The following is an 18,446-nucleotide window of genomic DNA, read 5'->3' on the forward strand; positions in this document are numbered from 1 at the left end:
CTGTCTTCCGCGCTATCGTCTCTGCATACGGCCAAATGACACTGTCCGACTGCCTGTATCTGTACGTTAGTGTATCATTTGGTACAAGCACTAGTGATTCACTGACCACTTTTCTGATCCTACCGGTTTCGATTTTATCGCTTGTACGTATGGCTTATTTCGCGATGTTTAAAAACAAGTTTGTCAACGAAACCAGATCTCGACATTTCTTAATACAGCATCTCCAACCACTGAATACAAACCTTATATCGTCCGTTAGCTCCAAACTTTCTGTGAGATCCTTAGCTGTCCGGTAGCATAGATAGCTCGATTTTCTATTATCGTCAGTGCTCATTTTTCGAATGAACCGCACTCACAGCCATGCTCAGCATATCTCCGTCCAGCAGCAGACTTTTTCACCCTCCGAATTTTCCGACCGGATGCGAACATGCGGTGGAAATGTGACAAGATTCCGCTCCCAGTTCAAACACGGGTGCGAGAATTTCCGGACACATGTATCGCAAATTTGCGCCCACATGCACAATTCGTGCAGAAACGAAGCAACGTTCACCATTCAGTTTGGTCTTGGAGAGTTTCGTCCGGTCTGCCAGATTAGGCCTTTGGAAGCATTTAAATTATCATCGGGATAGTATCCAAAATTATCTAACCAACATGTATCAGTATCGCCCGGACCCAAATATAGGTACGCCTTTGCACGGCTTATTACTGGCTTTGATGGAAAAATGTAGATCCAACTTCAAACTCGACTGATAAGTGGCGTAAGATTTTACGGAATATCTTTTGAGCGCTTCTTCCTGCAAGCCATCAGCAAATTTTTAGAATGGTTTGTGGTTCATTTTCCGGTCAAGGGTAGAGGGTTTCCTCGGATTGTCAGACGTTAAGTGCGGGTTCGAGACTCTTCGGAGTTTCGTGAGATGCGCACTGCTGATGATTCCCAATAAGGATGAAACAGCTGTACAGTGCTTTTCGGCTTTGTTAATTAACAATTAGGTATTTACAAAGATATTTCACCAGCCAAGTTGAGATATAGGCCAGGTTTCCCTTTTCCCACGCCAGTTGAGAATTACAATGAGTCTTGGAGTCACCTTGCGCGTGGATATGTTCATTGCGTACTCCTTGATATCTGTGGGACCTATCTGTACAGCTTTTTACCCTTGCGAAACTGGTCGGCAGGAGTCGAGTCAATGCCTTCCATGCGCGCATACCACGGTCCTTCCTTTCAAAATTTGTCTAGTCCATCCTGAGACAATGAGCAATTGGTTCTGAGCCGCCGACGGTATCTAAACCATCCAACTTCATGTGTAGCTTCAGCAGCGATAAGTGACTTCACTTAAAATTCCCTGGGGTATAACTTGGTTAGGACAAGATATGATCAGCTCACTGAAAATGAGATCAAACAGGTATTGTGATATTGTATCGGGTATGGCGTTCGGGGAACTGGTCCTGGAATGTAAAGTACATAGTACGACAGCTAAACCACAAAAGCGGTATGGAAATGTGTGATTTTGAATCGCCCACCTTTTGAACTGAAGCGTAAAGCGAGCTGCTTATAGAGGTTAGATGCCTGCTAGGCAGCGTATCGCCGTGGTATGCTGTCAGTAGGCGCGAGACTCCGTGAGGGAAGCACACTTCCAGGCAAGAACTGACACGTTTTCTGGATCTAGAGAGGGAACAAAATTGCAGGTACATTGTGGACGCAGTGAGAACGCGTTATGCTTGTAGATGTTGGGCTGAAGGCCATGGCGACGAAAGAAGTCCCACTGTCGCTGCACTCGTAAAGGCTTCTTGCTGAGTGCAAGAGGTGCTCGCAAGCGTTTCTGAAGGACTGAAAATTAACGGATTACTGCAACGTATGGATATTTCGCAAGTACAAGGCTTTACAGGGCAATTTGATGCAGTGTCCTTCATCACTTTTGCATGTAAGTGCAGCATCAAACATTCGAGTTCAAAAGGGTGTGCAAACCACCGGCTCTTGTCGCATCCAGCATTGTCGATGAATGTGCAATACGGTACGTGGACCTTCCGGTGGAGGTGGAAAAACCATACCTGCAAGCCCAACACAACTTATAGACCCGAGTAGATTTGTTTTTTGGGTCACCCGGCGCAAAATTGTCGGATGATTAAAACCCGTTGAAAAAATAATCTATCTGATTGTGAGGAGTATAAACAGTCCTTGGCCAATGTCATTGTAACAGAAAGTTAGTTGGTATTACGTAGTACCAGATAATCCTTGTGTTAAATATAAGTTGAGACATAAACCTTTGTATTATTTCGAGCCGAACTGGCCAATATTGAGCTAGCATAGCACGTGGCCTAGATCTTGGGCACGGCTTAAGCGGACTGAGATGGCATTTCGCGCAAACTGAGACGATTGGCCTGGAAATGGCGAGTGCATAGTGAACTGAAGACAGGCAATCACAATGGGGATTTCAGTGACCCTGCCGACATCACGATGTCATGTTTTGTTTCATGGTTGACCACGCACACTGACGTCTTGCGTAGCGCGGGCGAGGCTACTGATCACAAGCGCTTGGATAACAAATAGATCAAGCAGGCAAACGCCAGGGCGAATGGTATCGCTCACTCCCTAACTGTAGAACCGTAGGTCGATGAGACCTCTCATCCCACATAAAATAATCGGTAATAAATCACCGTGAGAAAAAATAAACAAAAAACTGGCGTTCTGGACGGTCTCATTAATATATCATACTAGAATGGGCGGCCATGAAATGAGGTTTACAGACCGAGTCCTGAGGTACCACAGAGGCCACCTGAACTGTCGGAATCCGAGTAACACAAGGATACTTTTCAGGCTGATCGTGGCACATCAGAAAGCTCAGAATTAGGGAGAAACGGATGCACGTGGTCTTTCACCAGAGGGGTGTGAATCCCACACCATACTTGAAATACCTTCCTGAAATGAAACAAAACTTTTATGGGGACGCAATGCAACGTTGACCAATGAATCGATGAGTGCCTTTCAAAAGCAAACAGAAAAACTGGATCCAGTAATGAAGCACAACGTCATTTATTAGAGTCAATACAAGGATTGTAGCAAACATTACACAGGATAAACGGTAAGGAGGGATTCATGAACACCTACATGCTAGCACACTCAAGACATGACTAATTTGAGCGTTAGGCATGCAAGAAGATCACGGATATGGTGTTTTGTATCTTTCCATTGCTTCCATTATAGCATTACGCATTTCGTCATTTGTATAATCGATTTTTTTGTTTGAATACGAAAAAAACTACAAAAAACGCGCACCTGTACAATTTCACGCGATATAAACGTGGTCACGTGCTCCGATTATCTATTCTGATTTCGCTTGCGCTCACAACGGTCATTCGCGAGTCTCATGTGCTAACTCTAGCCGTTCAGAAAAGGACCTCTGGACAACCATGACTGGATTATTGTTTGTTCGCTGACCTGGGCCTATTTTAAAGAGAACAAATTCTTAGCGAGTCTGTTCCACCTGACCTCTTTATTACTGCATACTCAATATAGCTTTATTATTTTTTTCTTGGATGGACCAAGATGGACCAAGTGGTTAGGGCGCGAAGTTACCGACCGGAAGGTTCGTGGTTCGAACCCGACCTCCGCCTCTCTACTTCCCCTGTCTAGGCTTGGGCAACCTGGCAGTATCCCAGCCCTCGTGTGACCTCCGGGTGGCATGGCAGTTAGGCACCGAAAGGGTGCTACAGCTGAACGATATGATATATATCTTTGCCACACATTTCTGATAAAGTAGATTTCTGTGTAGCCAGATCACTACAAGGGAAAAGACGTTTTAGTAAAACGGTGTTATTCCGGCGGAGTGAACAAAAGCATTGAAACAACATGAACTTACGGGAGTCGTGAACTCCAGCGAAGACACCGAAAACGACCATGTCCACAAGATACTGAGGACGGGCAAATTCCATAGGTACAGAGCTCAGCCCTGCACAATAAAACTAGAGGAAATTGCATAAGGTGGAGGGGAGCTCAGATCTTTTAGGTAAATTGATGAGACCAGAATATGTCACACCAATAAATCAGAAAGATATAAGGGCGAAAAAAGACGTCAGGTTGGACGACCGAGATAAAAAACAAGTCGCCCTTAAAAAGATACCAGAAGAGCACAAATCGCCAACCAAACTCCCGAAATTCATACCAAGTAGCAGTGCAAGCTAGCAATGGGTCAATCAAAACACTGGATGAAAAATTTATAGCAGTATGTACCAGAACAACCAATAAAATATCGTTGAGACAGATCACAACGCAACATATATTCTAAATGACTATTGAGAAAATCGATGAAACCTACTAAAGAAAAGCTGTTCAACAAACCAATGGAATGTAAAGAATAATGCCCAATGTGCCACAAAAATCATGAATGGGCCAGTGAAATTACAATGATACTGCTAATTGGTCAAGCCACTACATCTAGATTTACCAGAAACTCATTAAAAGCCTATGTGAATGTAATACTACGGAGCGCTGCAACCACATCAGTTGTGCATCCACAATATTTGCAAGATTGGTTGAGAAAGTTTTGCTAGCAAATGATCAGGCTCGATGACAGCTCGATGGTCACATTGTACACAATGACGTTCTGCACGACACTGCCTTAAGAAGTAAAACGCTCCCTCTTGATGCTCGATTTTAAGCTATTATTCTGCTACCCACATACACGTTCTGCTACCTGAGATGGAACATAACATCTGAAAAAAGTAATGGTCAACTGGGCCAGTTTTTATGGATCTTTCTGGTGGTAACGGAGGAAATTTCGAAGGTGCCTAAATGGGAATGTACTTTAGGTCACTGATGCTGCTCAGGCAAGTTCATGTTTTACATTGGTGATTTCTCAACTTATACGTATTGAATGCAAAAGTTTCTCAGGAGTCCAAGAGCCAGATAATTTATTTGCTAACCTTAATACTAAGGTTGTTTCTGCGACAACCAATACATTACTTGCAAGATAAAAACGAAATCCAAGATGAAAATTCTAAATTTGCTCACGTATGGGTGACCTGGTTGATATTATATAGTGATGCTTTGCGTTTGTCCAAGTCATCGCTTGACGAGAAACGTATCACTGCTTGCCGTGGGCAGTATTTGGATTGTTACGTCACTGGTTATACTCATGGCATCTGAACGCAACCACTTCCAGTTGTGTGAGTGTACCATGACTTAGTCACTGACACTGTTCATGCTATCTAGTCCGCACTTTTTAACTTCAGTTTTCACGCGTCATCACTTAGAAGTCTTTGTCAAATTCTTCGTTTGAATAATCACAGTATGGTTAGCCAGCTACATCAGCAGTCTCATCAGGCCACAACTGTAACCATGAAAGACTTGAAGGTGGCGCCTCAGGGATGGATAAGTGTCTGTTTATTTTTTCGTAGGGGTACTATACCTCTTCCGTCTTGAAATAGAAAGCATCCTCATCGGAAGATGAACAGGTGCACAGTATACTTTAATCGAAACCGAAACACTATATTATTCTGACATCCACACCAATTTTTCAGGCACTGGTGTGTGAAGTAACTCATATGGGGCTTCGCGTTCTCTTTTTATGATAATGATAATAATAATAATAGGTCAGGCACTGGTGTGCTCTCTTTTTCTGCTAATGGTAATAATAATAATAATAGTAATAATAATGATGGTAATAATAATATTGGTAGTAATAATAATGGTCATAATGGTATGAGGTGGAACCCACCACCACCTGTTAACGGTGACATCCGACGACACCGGCGTGATCCAGGCTAATTTTGTCTTTTTCCGGCTAACCACACTTGCTAGGGGGTGAAAGTCAGACACCGGAAGGTCCTATTACATCACAGAAGATCTGTTATTGTCTTCCTTCAAGGAAACCTACTGCAATGTCTAACTCTCACATGGGTACCAAAATTCTAATTCCGTCCTAGTTGTCTATGGTTCTGAAGATCAAAAAATGATCTGTCGAACTTCATGGACGATTGTAGCGGACTATTAATACACAGCCGGAATAAGCCGACCACTCTATTCGAAAGGGTTAATGCCTTCTTACTGGCTGCTGACTATCTGATCGATTTTGCATTTTGCAGGTGGCAGTCATCTTCGCCACTCAATCAACTTGCCGACAAACCAGAACGAGAGGTGAACGGTTGTACCATAGAGTGATGATTCTTCGTCCAAACAAATCACAAACTTGTTCCTGATACACTCGAAGCAGCTAACACGGGTTTACGGACCAGGGATATTTTGGTCACCTAATACTGAAAACTCATTCATTACGATTGCTCGTAACAGTCGCCTTGCTTTGACGATCGGCCTAATTGGTTTTGAATGAAGTGACCCAAATGCTACTATTCTTGATAAATCGAAACATGTACTACTTCAGAGTACGTTGGATTTGTTGGCTTGTGCATACATTCTTCCCAGACTCAAACGAACCCATTGGAGAGCATGAATCATCGGAATAGAAATGCGCGTGCCAACTGGAAACCGAGTGGCAGTGAGATTGATGTGGTCAGGATAAAAAAAATTGAGAAGCTGGCCAGACGAGACTGCTTACTTTCAACCGGTACTTCGATCATTTTTCATCGCTACTTGTAAGAACTATTCAACATCAGTCTTTTTGTGTTAAAGTAATGGTCTCAGATATCAAATGCATGAAGAAAAATTGTGACATTATCACACTTTTCGGTGTTTTTGGAACAAGAAACTTTCTCATATCCTCAAGTCGAAAGCTTTCTAACCGTTCGAGGTTTTGCGCACAGCTTACAAGGGACACACTACTGTCACAATACTCTACTGTACAGTAAACTGGGGATAGAAATAAGCACAAGAAGTCAGGTGCAGACAGTTTATTCCCACAACGATATCAAGATAGTAGTTTCAGGCCTTTGAAGAATGACTGAATGTCAGATTTCAGATAAGGACGGGTGGCCAGGGCTGTGCAAACATTTTCTGGTTGTTCTGTCCATAAGTAATGGTCAACCTTATTCTCAGTCAACTTCTCAGCTAAACATTTCAATTGCTGTTCATTCTCAATGCCAAGCACAACCTTGTGCATCCTGTCGAGGTTTTCCAAGTAGGCAATGGTCTGAGGATGTGTTCGGAAGGCATGAATAGAAGCAGTGGCCGCATGACATCCCTGGGCAACGACGGCTCCAAGGGGCCATCTATATACTGTAGTCAGGTCACATCGTACGACAATGTACTGGAGAAGGCTGTTGCTCATGGGGAACCCGACAAAAGAATATAGACGAATTGTTCCCGGAATGCAGGGGGCTGAAAGGTAATTTTGGGTACAAATAACTGAATAAAAACGCATTTTTGAGGAACATAATACACTCAGCCTGTAAACCCAAAAAAATTTCTCTGCGACGGGCTACACCAATTACGTGAATTGTTAATTCTTTACTCCGGTGATTTTTACCAACGACGTAAGGCAAAATGAACGCGAATATTCAGCTATGAACACTGATCCGGCAATTCGAAATATAACGGTGAATGATGGAGGGCGAGTTGATACTTGGGAATGCACGACTTATTCAGACATTCTGTGGAAGAGACATGTGGGGCTGTACGATGTTTCTATGCATGTTTTAGTGGGCATGCGGAATCCAACTGACCTAGTCCCAAAATGCTGGAAATGTCTGAAAAGCCAATTTGAGATGAGAAAGAGCAGGAAGTCTTTGTTTTTTCGAAGTATCCCGATTGTTTATCCGTATTGCTGACCAGTATGAATGAAGACTGCCGACTGAATGACCTTGGCATGCGTTGACCTCTGATTGTATGCTACGAAATACCAAGATGACTGACCAGCAGGCTTTAAACCGGACAGTTACTGGCTACTCGTACCGTCTTGCAAATCGTTGCAAGTTCCGCATCGCCTCCCCCCCCCACAACAGAGTAGATCAACTGGGAGTGAACAGATCGCATTGCATCATTAACGGTACGACGGGAGTTGTCTTCGCGAATCATCAACTCCCTTCAGTTGCAAATTCTAATACTGCCTTTTATTCCTGTTGATGATGAGTTGAGCAGATTGACGGGTTATTAGTGTTGCAAGTGAACTACTCGCACAGATAGACAATATCTAAGGGCAATAGTTCTGGTCCAAGGATACCTCAAATCCGTTGTGGTAGACCAAGAAACAATGGGACATATCCTCAAAATCGACATGTGAGAGGCTGGATCAGTTCTGGACATGGAACAGCTTTGCCGTCAGTATTCAAATTCAGACCATAATAGCCGACAAAATTACACGCTGCCTTGAGTACTGCGGAATTTCGACACGGGTTGTGCCCGAGTGAAAACAGGAACAAATTAATCCTTCAGGACTATCCAGTAGCGATCACTGCAACATCTAATAGAAGTTCTGAGCCGAATATGGCCATTGAAAACGCTTGGCAATTTGCCGGGAATGCACAGAGTACTTCTATTCGTTCTTTTCGAAATACAATCATGAACACAGCTGACTGTCTTCAAACATTTTTAACTGACTCAGCAAGGCCGTTTCACGCATACACCAACATACTGTGCCTATGCACGGATACTCCACTCATAACATCCACGTTAGCCTAGTAAGTTGTCCATTTTACTCAAAGTAACGAATTAACACCGCACTGCATACTATTTACAAAAATTCTGCAATCTGCTGCTGCCGAATTCCGTAGAGAATGAGCCTGACATATGCAGTTAAATGTTGCACGGAAAGGTCATCAGGAGAGCCTTGAAAAGAACAGAAATACGGTACTTTTCTATCCCGAAGCCGTGATCTGACAACGTACGTTGAACACACATGTGTACCCAGCCAATCACTCCAGCTGATCGCAATTCGTGGTCAAATGCACCCAAGCGCTCAGAAATATTGTTCCCAAAACATTTGCGGACAGGTTGTGACACCGACCAGCACAGTGCGGACGGTGAGATAAAAATAAACGAGCTACTGATAAGGTGGAAACAGAGGAACAGGTGTACGAAAGTTCTGAGCACTCGGATGACAATCCGATGGCTAAAAAGGTTTCCGAAAAATGGTAAAGGCTCGGGAAAGCCGACATCAACTCAGCTCAGTAACGGAACCAAATAAGGCTTTTGAAAAACTAAGCGAGATTCGTAATAGTGCCCTAGGGACCGGGGGATCCCGTTTTCAAGCACGATAACGCAAGTGGCTAGATTTCGCCTAGCGCAGTATATCTGAAATGGAAAGGCAGAGCGAGGCGATATGACGAGCTTGAGTACAGTGATCAGCGGAGGAGCGATGGAATGAGTTCCATTTGGTTGACTACGTATCAAGAAACACTGGTTCCAGGTGCTACAGTTACGATAACTAAAAAATGAGACAAAGGGGGTATCGTGAAGCAATGGAAACCATGGTCTAACCATTTTGGTTGCCCGATGAAACAGAAAACTGAGTAGCTACAACAGAAACTGAGTAGCTACGAGTAAATCAATAACCTGTGAACAGAAGCCCACTAGGTGCATAAGTGGGCTGTGTCGATGTCACTTACCACTGGTGCATCGAGTCCAGGATCCCCATGCAAGGAGGCAGCATTTGTCCATAGGTCTGAGTTAACTCGCTATGACCTCCCTCCTGCAGTACCGGGGCATAGACTGTCCACATGCTGATTGTCTCCATTCGGCAAAAAGTCGATCAAAAAAGCTCTGGGAAACGGACGATCCTCTGACGCGACCTATGGAGCTCGGTTAGCCCCAAAATTACGAGTCCTTTCGTTCTAAAACCATCACCCAACGATCTCAGTAGATCCGGATGAGGCTTCGGAGAAGCTAATGGTGAAGGCCAGAAAGTTTCACATATCTTCTGATCCACAGAACAGAATGGATAGTATTGCTGCGTGTATACTTTTCCCTTGGCGAGCAAACCGACGTCGCAATGGGTACCAGCAGGGTGGCTCTGTGGTTAGAGCGCGACTTTACCGACCGCAAAGTCCTTGATTCGAACACAACCTCTGCATCTCGACTTCCCTTGCCTAGGCTTGGGCAACCTGGTAATATCCCAGCCATCGGTTTTTTTCTGGTGGCATGGCAGTTAGGCACTGAAAGGGTGTTACAGCTGAACGATTTCTATTATTACCATAGAGTGGAAAAAACTGGCCTGTTCTCCCAGATTCGAATAGTGATATCGTCTGCAACTTCCCGTCCGGGACCCATACAAATGCCAAGCTAAATTTATCTACCACCTTGATTAGCTGATCTGAAACCACGAACAAGAGGTTCACTCCAAACTAGTCTCGTTGCAGCACTTCACATATTTTCCGCGTATGAAGCGAATACCAAGCTGAGGAATAGTTATTTTCGTTATTTAAAATGGCTTGTAGCTCTAAAGACCTCACTCCACGAGAGCTATATCGCCTGTATATTAGGGAACGTCTCACAGGCATTTCGACCCCACAGTGTCAGGGACAAGTGAGTAAGTTTCAAGCGGCATAGTAATAAAATAATAAAAAAAGAACGGTGAGGAGCAGCAGTTGACGTAGTGAACCCAGGTGAAAACTCACCGTATACGCAAACAGAATCTGACATATAGAGTCTTCCTAAGAGACAAAAAAGGAAGGTACACAACCGATCGGTATACGATGCAATAGTTCCTGATGATCGACAGAGCAAACAATAGCTTTCAGACTGAGGAGGACGATCTTCATTTCGCGTTTGAAAGAGGCGCTTTTCAAGCACCCATTTCAGCAGGAATAGTCGGCCATGGTAAAAATCGGACTAATTCCCTCCCCCGGCAATCAACCAGTCTGCGTCAAATAATGCCAGGGAGCATTCTTTAGGGGGTCCAGAATCTTCGTAGAACAATCTTCGAATCTTCAGTGCTCCAGTTGCACCAGCTGATAGCAGCTAATCGCAAAGACCTGGGGGGATTATTTGTTAAAGGCCCACAGTACACCAGACACGTGTGACATCGCACCAGTCAGTGTATTGGACCATCTTATTACATGTACTAGTGCTGAGCACCTTGCCTTTTTATTATCAATCTGTAATAAGCAGAAACGCTTCGGTTAGTACAAAGGAGTGTTTGCTTCAATAGTCGGCGCGACGCAACAACCAAGTTGTACACACGAGCCACATCAGAGGCCGTCATTGTCGAGAAGAGTGCTACAAGGAGGTGGTATCGTACCCCGGGGGCGGGTGAGAGGATTCCACCATCAATGTTTTGTCAGGAAAGATGGTACCTGGCTTTACTCGCTTTTCCCTGGTTCGATTTCCTGGAGAAGGTTAAGTGGGCAGGAAAGTAGGCTACTGTAGTATGCGCCGAAACCGAGAGGTCGAGCTTCTATATAAAAAAAAAATAAATCGTTCAGCTGTACCGCCCTTTCGGTGCCTAGCTGCCATGCCACCCGAAGGAAGCACGAGGGCTGGGATACTGTCAGGTTGCCCAAGCCTAGACAGGAGAAGTCGAGTGGCGGAGGTCGGGTTCGAACCACGGACCTTCCGGTCAGTAAATTCGCGCTCTAACCACTTGAGCCATCTCGAGCCGAGCTTCTACATACGGGATGTAAAGCAATGAAAAAGTGTGAGAAATCTCACGTTGCTCCATATGGGATGACCAACGGAACCTGTGATTTAATGTGACGGTAATACACCAATCACATTTGAAAGTACACGCTGGTAATTCTCAATCACAGGTACTGTACGAGCATGATGAATGTTAATTTGCCGAAACTGCTCTTGCCAGTGCAATCCCCATGACTCAACGTCTTGTTCAGTCAAAAGTCCTGATCACAGAGCAACCGAGATATGAGGCTGTTGTATATCAGTGGGCTGGGAGTGCACATAACGTGGCTGATTAGTCCTGCTTTTATGCTACGTCATAACGTTTCGTTCTACCAGAGTTGGAGTGGAGCCTACAGCCAGTGTATTTTCGGATCGGGCTGTCATCATGATGCAGAGTATAATGTAATCGCCAACACAGTTGTGCTACATGACTGACACATAAAAATGGATCAATCGTTGCCAAAGGCTGGTTTAAGATTGCACAGGCGGAGCGGCAGTGCTAAGCATGGGAAGTGAACAACGATAAAAGAGTTGCCATCAGTCTATCCAAATCAGTCCAACAACGCGTTTTAACCCGGAAGATTTAGGAAACGTCATGGCTGTCGGGTTTTCTTTTGAAGACTATCGTGCCTTCACACCAGATGAGTACGTCACTTTTGCCACATGAAAAAAATCCGTCACCCCATGACGTGAGTTGCACCAGTGTTCTCCTGAGAGCTCATTCAACCAATGAGATAAATATTGGTCGCCTCTCTTTTGTCTGACCTATTCCTTCTTTGTCTTCACGTGACAGTCATTTAGGATAGCATCACGTGTTAAACGCAACATATCCACTTCCGATTAGATCCGATTAGATTGGCAATTAGTTACAAATGACTTGCGGAATGATTGATGTTCCTGAAGATCACATCAAGATAGTCTGTTACAATTGCCAAAACAGCGAGGTAGCTGAATAGTTAAGGCATGAACTTCTGACCGAAAGGTCCGCGGTTCATGTGCTCCCCTCTAGGCTAGGACACTCCAGAAGTACCTTAGCCCCTATGCCTGCTTCAAGTCGAATAGTAGCCGTGCTGCGACTGAGCAATTCGAAAAATCACACCAGACATGCACCTGAAAAATAAACACAGATAAAAATGTATTTCAAGACATCTTAAATTCAGCTACGATGGCAGGCTGTGATGAGAAAAAACAGAATGACAAACTGGAAAACAAGAGTAAAATTGTGTCTGATAAATACAGCTGTGAAAAGAAAGATGGTCATGGTAGAAAAGAATGAGACAAGGAAAAATACCGGTTGAAGTAGACGACACACAGCAGCTTATTAGTGACTATGGAGTTCCGACCTCAGCTTCGATAGCTTCTCCTTCCATCGATCGTGCAGCTCCACAGAAGCAGCAGCAAACAAACCCGTAGCTGCATCAATCTCGTGCGGCGAGTTTGCATCGTAAGTCAAACTCGAGGTGTCCAAACCGGTCATACGACCACCGGTAGATTCTAGGACAGCTTGGGCGGCGCAAACATCCCATCTTCGCGTTCTCGTCGGATGCACATACAGGTGGGCTTTTCGCTGAATAAGGCTGAGCACCTTAAAACCTACAAGACAAATCGAATAAGACTGATGAAAAAGTCATTCTCTTTACTGAGATTGAGGAACAAGAGAAGACAACTCAGCATGATTGCGGTCAGTCGTCTCTATTATGTATCCTTCTTACTTGACAGTATGCGCAGGGGCAACGCAGGTAAGGTATTTTATTTCAGTGTCAAACAAGCTACTTACAAGTAGTACGTATTGGTCGCAATTTACTCGTGAGTCACACTAATCTGCAACTTTCATTTATTGCAGTGTGGATATAATGCAGCGAAAAACAAAGTGTACGTGAACCTTGCTATAAGCAGCGTATATCAGACATCACCACATAGCTCAAAGTAAGGTCAATGGTCATCAGACAGACACTGGAGCACGAAAATTTGGATAACGTAAACATGAAATGTCACCACTATCATGATTATGGCCGTCATCACGAACAGAAACACGACAGTTTAATTTCCACACAACTATGGAGGAACAACGTCCCAGTAAAGTGAAAGTGCAGGGACTAAATTTAGCGCAAATGAGCCTCTCTACGGAAAACGGTTGAGTTGAGTGAATATGAGAATTGCGTGGAGTGGGCTACGACCATCCGGTCACTTTCTTCGCAGAAGAAAGCGAGAATGGCAGTATTTCCTCTCAGCTAGTGGTACGGTTGGCAAATCATCATGGTGGGCTAAAAAGCTACACGGTTTACAGCTGATGCAGAACATAGATTATCATTCTTAGGCATGATATTGGATGTCTGGCATGGTGTCCACGGTCCACGCTACTGGAGCCAACAGTGGATTGAAGCTTACCACAGACTCGCTACCGAACAACACGGTCTAGCACTTGTGATTGAAATATCCAAGAATCTGGCTCAACCTCACGAAGAATAATTCAAGTAAAGAACTTGCGGAGAAAAGAAATATTCTGACCTATAAGTGCGGTCTGTGGCTATTTAGTGTTGTGCCCTGAAGCTCTAGCCATCAATCGGAGGTCCACGTGATCTCATGATATGATCCACTCCGGTTGAAACGTGCCATCAATCATGCATTTTTGGAAGCTATATTATTGAATGCTCACAATGTCCACCAGAGGTTCAAAGCCCACACTAGATTGTCTTTTGGGTCGAGATGTAATAGACTGATTCAAAACTTTGTACGTTTTCTGAACGTTCTTTAGGCAAGGAAATAGTTGTGTAAGGAAATACTTGATTAATAGTCACCGAATTCGGATAGTCTAACAAGCGCTAAATAATATTGGTCTAAGTTGCTGGGTGATTCACATCCACAAAGGCTACAAGACCAACTGGTCCAAAAGAGTCTCAAGGGTTGACTGGTATAAGCCAAGAAGTGCCAAATGGACGACCCTAGAAGGCTGAAAAAGCTATCGGGTTAAACATACGGTTAGTAAATCCCTCATCAGTGTGTGTACCATCAATTTCAAACTTAGTGATTCAAACAAAACACGAAACACCTGTGTACCTGATCCACCAGCTGGAATGAACTGAACCGGTTGTGGGGAGAACGTGTCTGCAATGGTTTTCGTCGCAGAGGTATCCAGGTGCGATCTAGAATGGGTAACGGTCAGCGGACTGTCGCTTTGGATTTTCGAAACATTGGCTAAGGTCTGCACGAGAGTGGGTGACAGTGTGAACGAGTTGAACGGCGAAAGCGATTTCCAGGACCAGTCTGTACATGGGAACGAAATCACGGAAAATCCCACTGGATCAAGTTGCTCACGAGAACGACAAAAACAAATAAAAATATTGAGGTTCACAGGATGTTTTTAGGCGGCATAAAAAGTAGAGTTCCAGATTTGCTTATCTGCATACCGATTTGGTTTTGACTCACCAGGAACCCAACCGAATCTCTCGTTTACGGTGCTCTTTAGCAACTGAATGTGCTGTATGAGAATACCTCATGTTTCAGCTGGTACGGTATCCGAGATATCGCAATACATTGTATGGACTTAGCGTACTACTCATAAGGTTGCTGAAAGCTCTTCGACAACCCACAACCAGGGCTCACCACGTAGGCGCAGTCTCCTAGGTTCCGTCAATGTTATGTCGAACCTAGATTGCACAAAATTTGGCAAGTACATCCGTTTGCGTACCGACAAAGATGAGGCATTCAGCTGGGTTTCGGGTGATTCTTCTATGAAAACATAATTGGTATGCAGGTGAGTATAAATTGGATTCAAATAAAACATAATGTTGATGGAAACCCGGAGATCGCGCCTACCTAATGAGTCCCAAGAAGGGCGAAACTGGTCATAGACTGTCGAAGAGTATTCAGCAACCTGAGAGTAGTGTATTACGTTCATATAACGTTGAAGATGTTCGAGCGGGTTATCCACACAACATGATGGGGGCGTCGTCCTAAACTAGATGCACATGTGATATCCCCTACCATAGAATATGAGTGAGCTCCCAGGTGTCATCGATTGTTCCCGAGAGAAATGCGTCTTGATAGTTCAACAACCAGTGCATTATTGTCAGGATGCGATTATTGTAATGCTCCTCATGTCTTCAGTAATTTTTCTGTTCGCCAAGTCATCCACGGTCCCTTTTAATACAAAGCTTTTAGGATTCTTCTCGAAATGATCCTTGTTGTTCTGTTTTCCCCTGCTTTCTGATAGGAACTGGAGCGTGAAATTGTAGTTCCGCAGCCGGAGCGCTCAGTATGTGAGACTTCGGTGAGAGCCACTGGTGCATTGGAGGAGCTTCTGGTCAGTTCGACATAAAGGACACGTGCAGACTGCGTTTTCTAGAGGCTCATATGATTAACAGATATTTTAAGCATTAATTGAGACGTGACTAGTATACTTGATGACACCATCACTCCGCCTCACAGTTGTTCCCATATCCCAATCACCGGCATCTGTTGCGGCGTAAACCAATCTATCTGAGCTTGATGACTTCATGGTGAGCTGCATCCACGTGCTGATAAATTCCAGTACCTTTTGGGCCGCATCTTCCACTCAGAATTCCGGGCTGGCCAGTTAGAAAATATATGTAAGGCCATGTATGGAGGTTCCAACGGTCCGATGGTTACCGACAGAGTGAGTAACAGACGAAATGAATCAAGCGCTACGCTCCGTGTTTGTAAGAACAAACCAAATACCGAGAGAGAAATAGTGATGTCTCTCTTTTTCAGCAAGAAATGAACTGAAACAACGAAGAATAGCAGGTTTTAAGCATGGACCCGTAAGCAAGCCCACTAATTCAGGATCACGATTATTGTTCTCATCAGCCAACTTACTCGAATTTTTAAACCCAGTAGGCAGAGCGCGAGCGGACGTCCAGTTCAGTAATGGAGGCGACAGCGGTCTTATGAAGGTGACACGCTCAATCACGCACACATACATACACCTGTGCATGCGTAAAAAGTCCGTATGTGCATCCTGCGTCTGTCTGGGGATTGATTACAATGCTCAGGTTTCGGAATGATACGAAGAGTTGTTTATATCGAAGATCACTCTTGGAGGCCACCCCTAACTATGCAATTTAAGCAATCCGCATAGTCTAGAAATGACAGCCCCAGATGGTTTCAGGGGAGTAAACTGTGTGCCAGTAATGCTGCTTTGAGGTCACAGTTTCACTAAACATCCAGGTGGATACCTTTCTGACTGACCTGGGTTTACTTTGGGGCTGAGACTTCTGTGAATAAGAAAGTATCGAGATGAAAACTTCCACAGCCTTCAACTTTAAATCCGATACGAGGGCGATATATATATATATATATATATAGTAGCAACCAGTAGTAACCAGGTTATTCGCATCAGAACAAGATTTTTACTTCGCCTAGATGCGAGTGCAGACATGTTGCAATGGGCAGTTTGTTGAAAAGCCACACGGGCTGGACAGTATACAAACTTTCGGAGTTTGAAATCACCCAATGAGAGTAAAGACCCTATGCTAATTTCGCTCCTTTATGTTCAGAGAGTCTGCAGTGCAGCTACGCCGGAAAATAGAATAGCGGAAATGGCTAACACCGCTAAAAATGCGACCTGGATGAGCTCATTTCTACCGAAAGTGAAGTGTCACCTAGCACCGTAGTAATAGTTGTTCATGAGGTTGGGCTTGAAGAGATACCCCTTGTAAATACATACCCTTAAAAGCGCTCCCAACAGGACCTTGTGTGTTGAGAACCTGAATATCATCAACAGCCCCGTATAATTAGTTTGGTGACTTATTCTTATGTTTGGGTTTTCCGCAGATTATGCGGGCCACTCGATAAGGGACCTATCCAGGAGGATCAAAAAAGGTCTATCGAATCACATCATAGACTGTAAATTGTCGGAACCAATTATTGACTTCAAAGAGGTCATGCAGTGGACAGAGACAAAGCATTCGAAAGTGCGTATCACATTCTACAAAACAGGTCGAAGACAATTAGACAGTTGACGCTCCCCACTTGTTCAGCCTAGCTCTGTGTTCACAAGAGTTACTAGTCTAAGCATCCAGACTGCCTTGACCAACAACTAGAGTGACATAAGCATACACAAGTGCTCAAATCGCTGTTTCACTGGACAGTGGTACAGCTTAGATTGCATGTTTTTTTCCAAACAGTTTGATTGGTTACAAGATATGAACTGGCTGTGAGGAAGGTGGTGCGGAGGACAGAAGCGAACAAATGGAGATAAATCTTTCGCACACTGAGCACTGATTTGAAAAAATCCACAGACATTGACCAACAGATAAGTGCAGCAGGAAACATAGGTCTAATGTGTGCGGCTTTGCTGTGTTGCCAGTAGTAGCTAGCAACTCTGAATTAATAGATATTTCATGCATGACCGTGTTTATGTTTGGGACGAACGAACATAGTATTAATATTCCTATCAAGTAATAAATACAAAGAATAACTAGTACCACGATGAAGCATCTCCTTCAAAGAACCGCTTGTGTCATACGGAACGCTTTCCCCACGATAACCTAAAGGGAGAAAAACCCCATAAAAATTTTGAAACACCTCCTATCACTAGAGGTGCAAATTGACAGCAAACTCCATACCGTTCGTTGTTGATCCCATCCGGAGCCGGGCCGCCTGAATCAATCCGCATCACGCGTACTACATGTCGATGTCATTGACTGGTTACGGTTACGCTTTGATTGGCCACGCGCTTTTCATTCCATCAGGAATATTCAGAAACATCTGCATAAGTTTTTCCGTAAGCGGGCGTAGAAGCCTTAGTTTAGCCGGTTACGGACTGTTTTAAGCTACCATACGCTTTGATGGAACAGCGGGCCAATAACTACTAGCGGACTTGCGTGATCAGAACAGCAGGCAACGGCCCGAACATCATCATCATCATCATCATCATCATCATCATCATCATCATCATCATCATCATCATCATCATCATCATCAT

The 18,446-nt window shown here is 44.1% G+C and overlaps 3 protein-coding genes across 3 annotated transcripts in view; 1 reads left to right on the plus strand and 2 right to left on the minus strand.

Annotated features, from left to right (window-relative positions):
- Positions 1-3,677: 3,677 nt before the first annotated feature.
- Positions 3,678-10,169, plus strand: T265_10259 (hypothetical protein; the record flags this gene model as incomplete). The annotated part of the gene is made up of 2 exons (XM_009176578.1): positions 3,678-3,751; positions 9,815-10,169. The coding sequence occupies 2 exons, from the start codon at positions 3,678-3,680 to the stop codon at positions 10,167-10,169; spliced, it is 429 nt and encodes a 142-aa protein (XP_009174842.1).
- T265_10260 (hypothetical protein) lies at positions 6,858-9,620 on the minus strand (the record flags this gene model as incomplete). Its single annotated transcript, XM_009176579.1, has 3 exons — positions 6,858-7,267; positions 7,612-7,712; positions 9,493-9,620. 3 exons carry the CDS (start codon positions 9,618-9,620, stop codon positions 6,858-6,860), a joined length of 639 nt encoding a protein of 212 aa, XP_009174843.1.
- Positions 10,170-12,549: 2,380 nt separating the features above from the next.
- T265_10261 (hypothetical protein) overlaps positions 12,550-18,446 on the minus strand; it is a gene marked incomplete at both ends in the record, with an annotated part of 13,795 nt that continues 7,898 nt past the window's right edge. Inside the window, 3 exons of the mRNA XM_009176580.1 lie at positions 12,550-12,610; positions 12,844-13,093; positions 14,558-14,764. Of these exons, the coding sequence (XP_009174844.1) occupies positions 12,550-12,610; positions 12,844-13,093; positions 14,558-14,764 (518 nt within the window). The remainder of the gene's footprint in view (positions 12,611-12,843; positions 13,094-14,557; positions 14,765-18,446) is intronic.

The sequence above is a fragment of the Opisthorchis viverrini genome (assembly GCF_000715545.1).
Source record: "Opisthorchis viverrini unplaced genomic scaffold opera_v5_356, whole genome shotgun sequence".
Classification (NCBI taxonomy): domain Eukaryota; kingdom Metazoa; phylum Platyhelminthes; class Trematoda; order Opisthorchiida; family Opisthorchiidae; genus Opisthorchis; species Opisthorchis viverrini.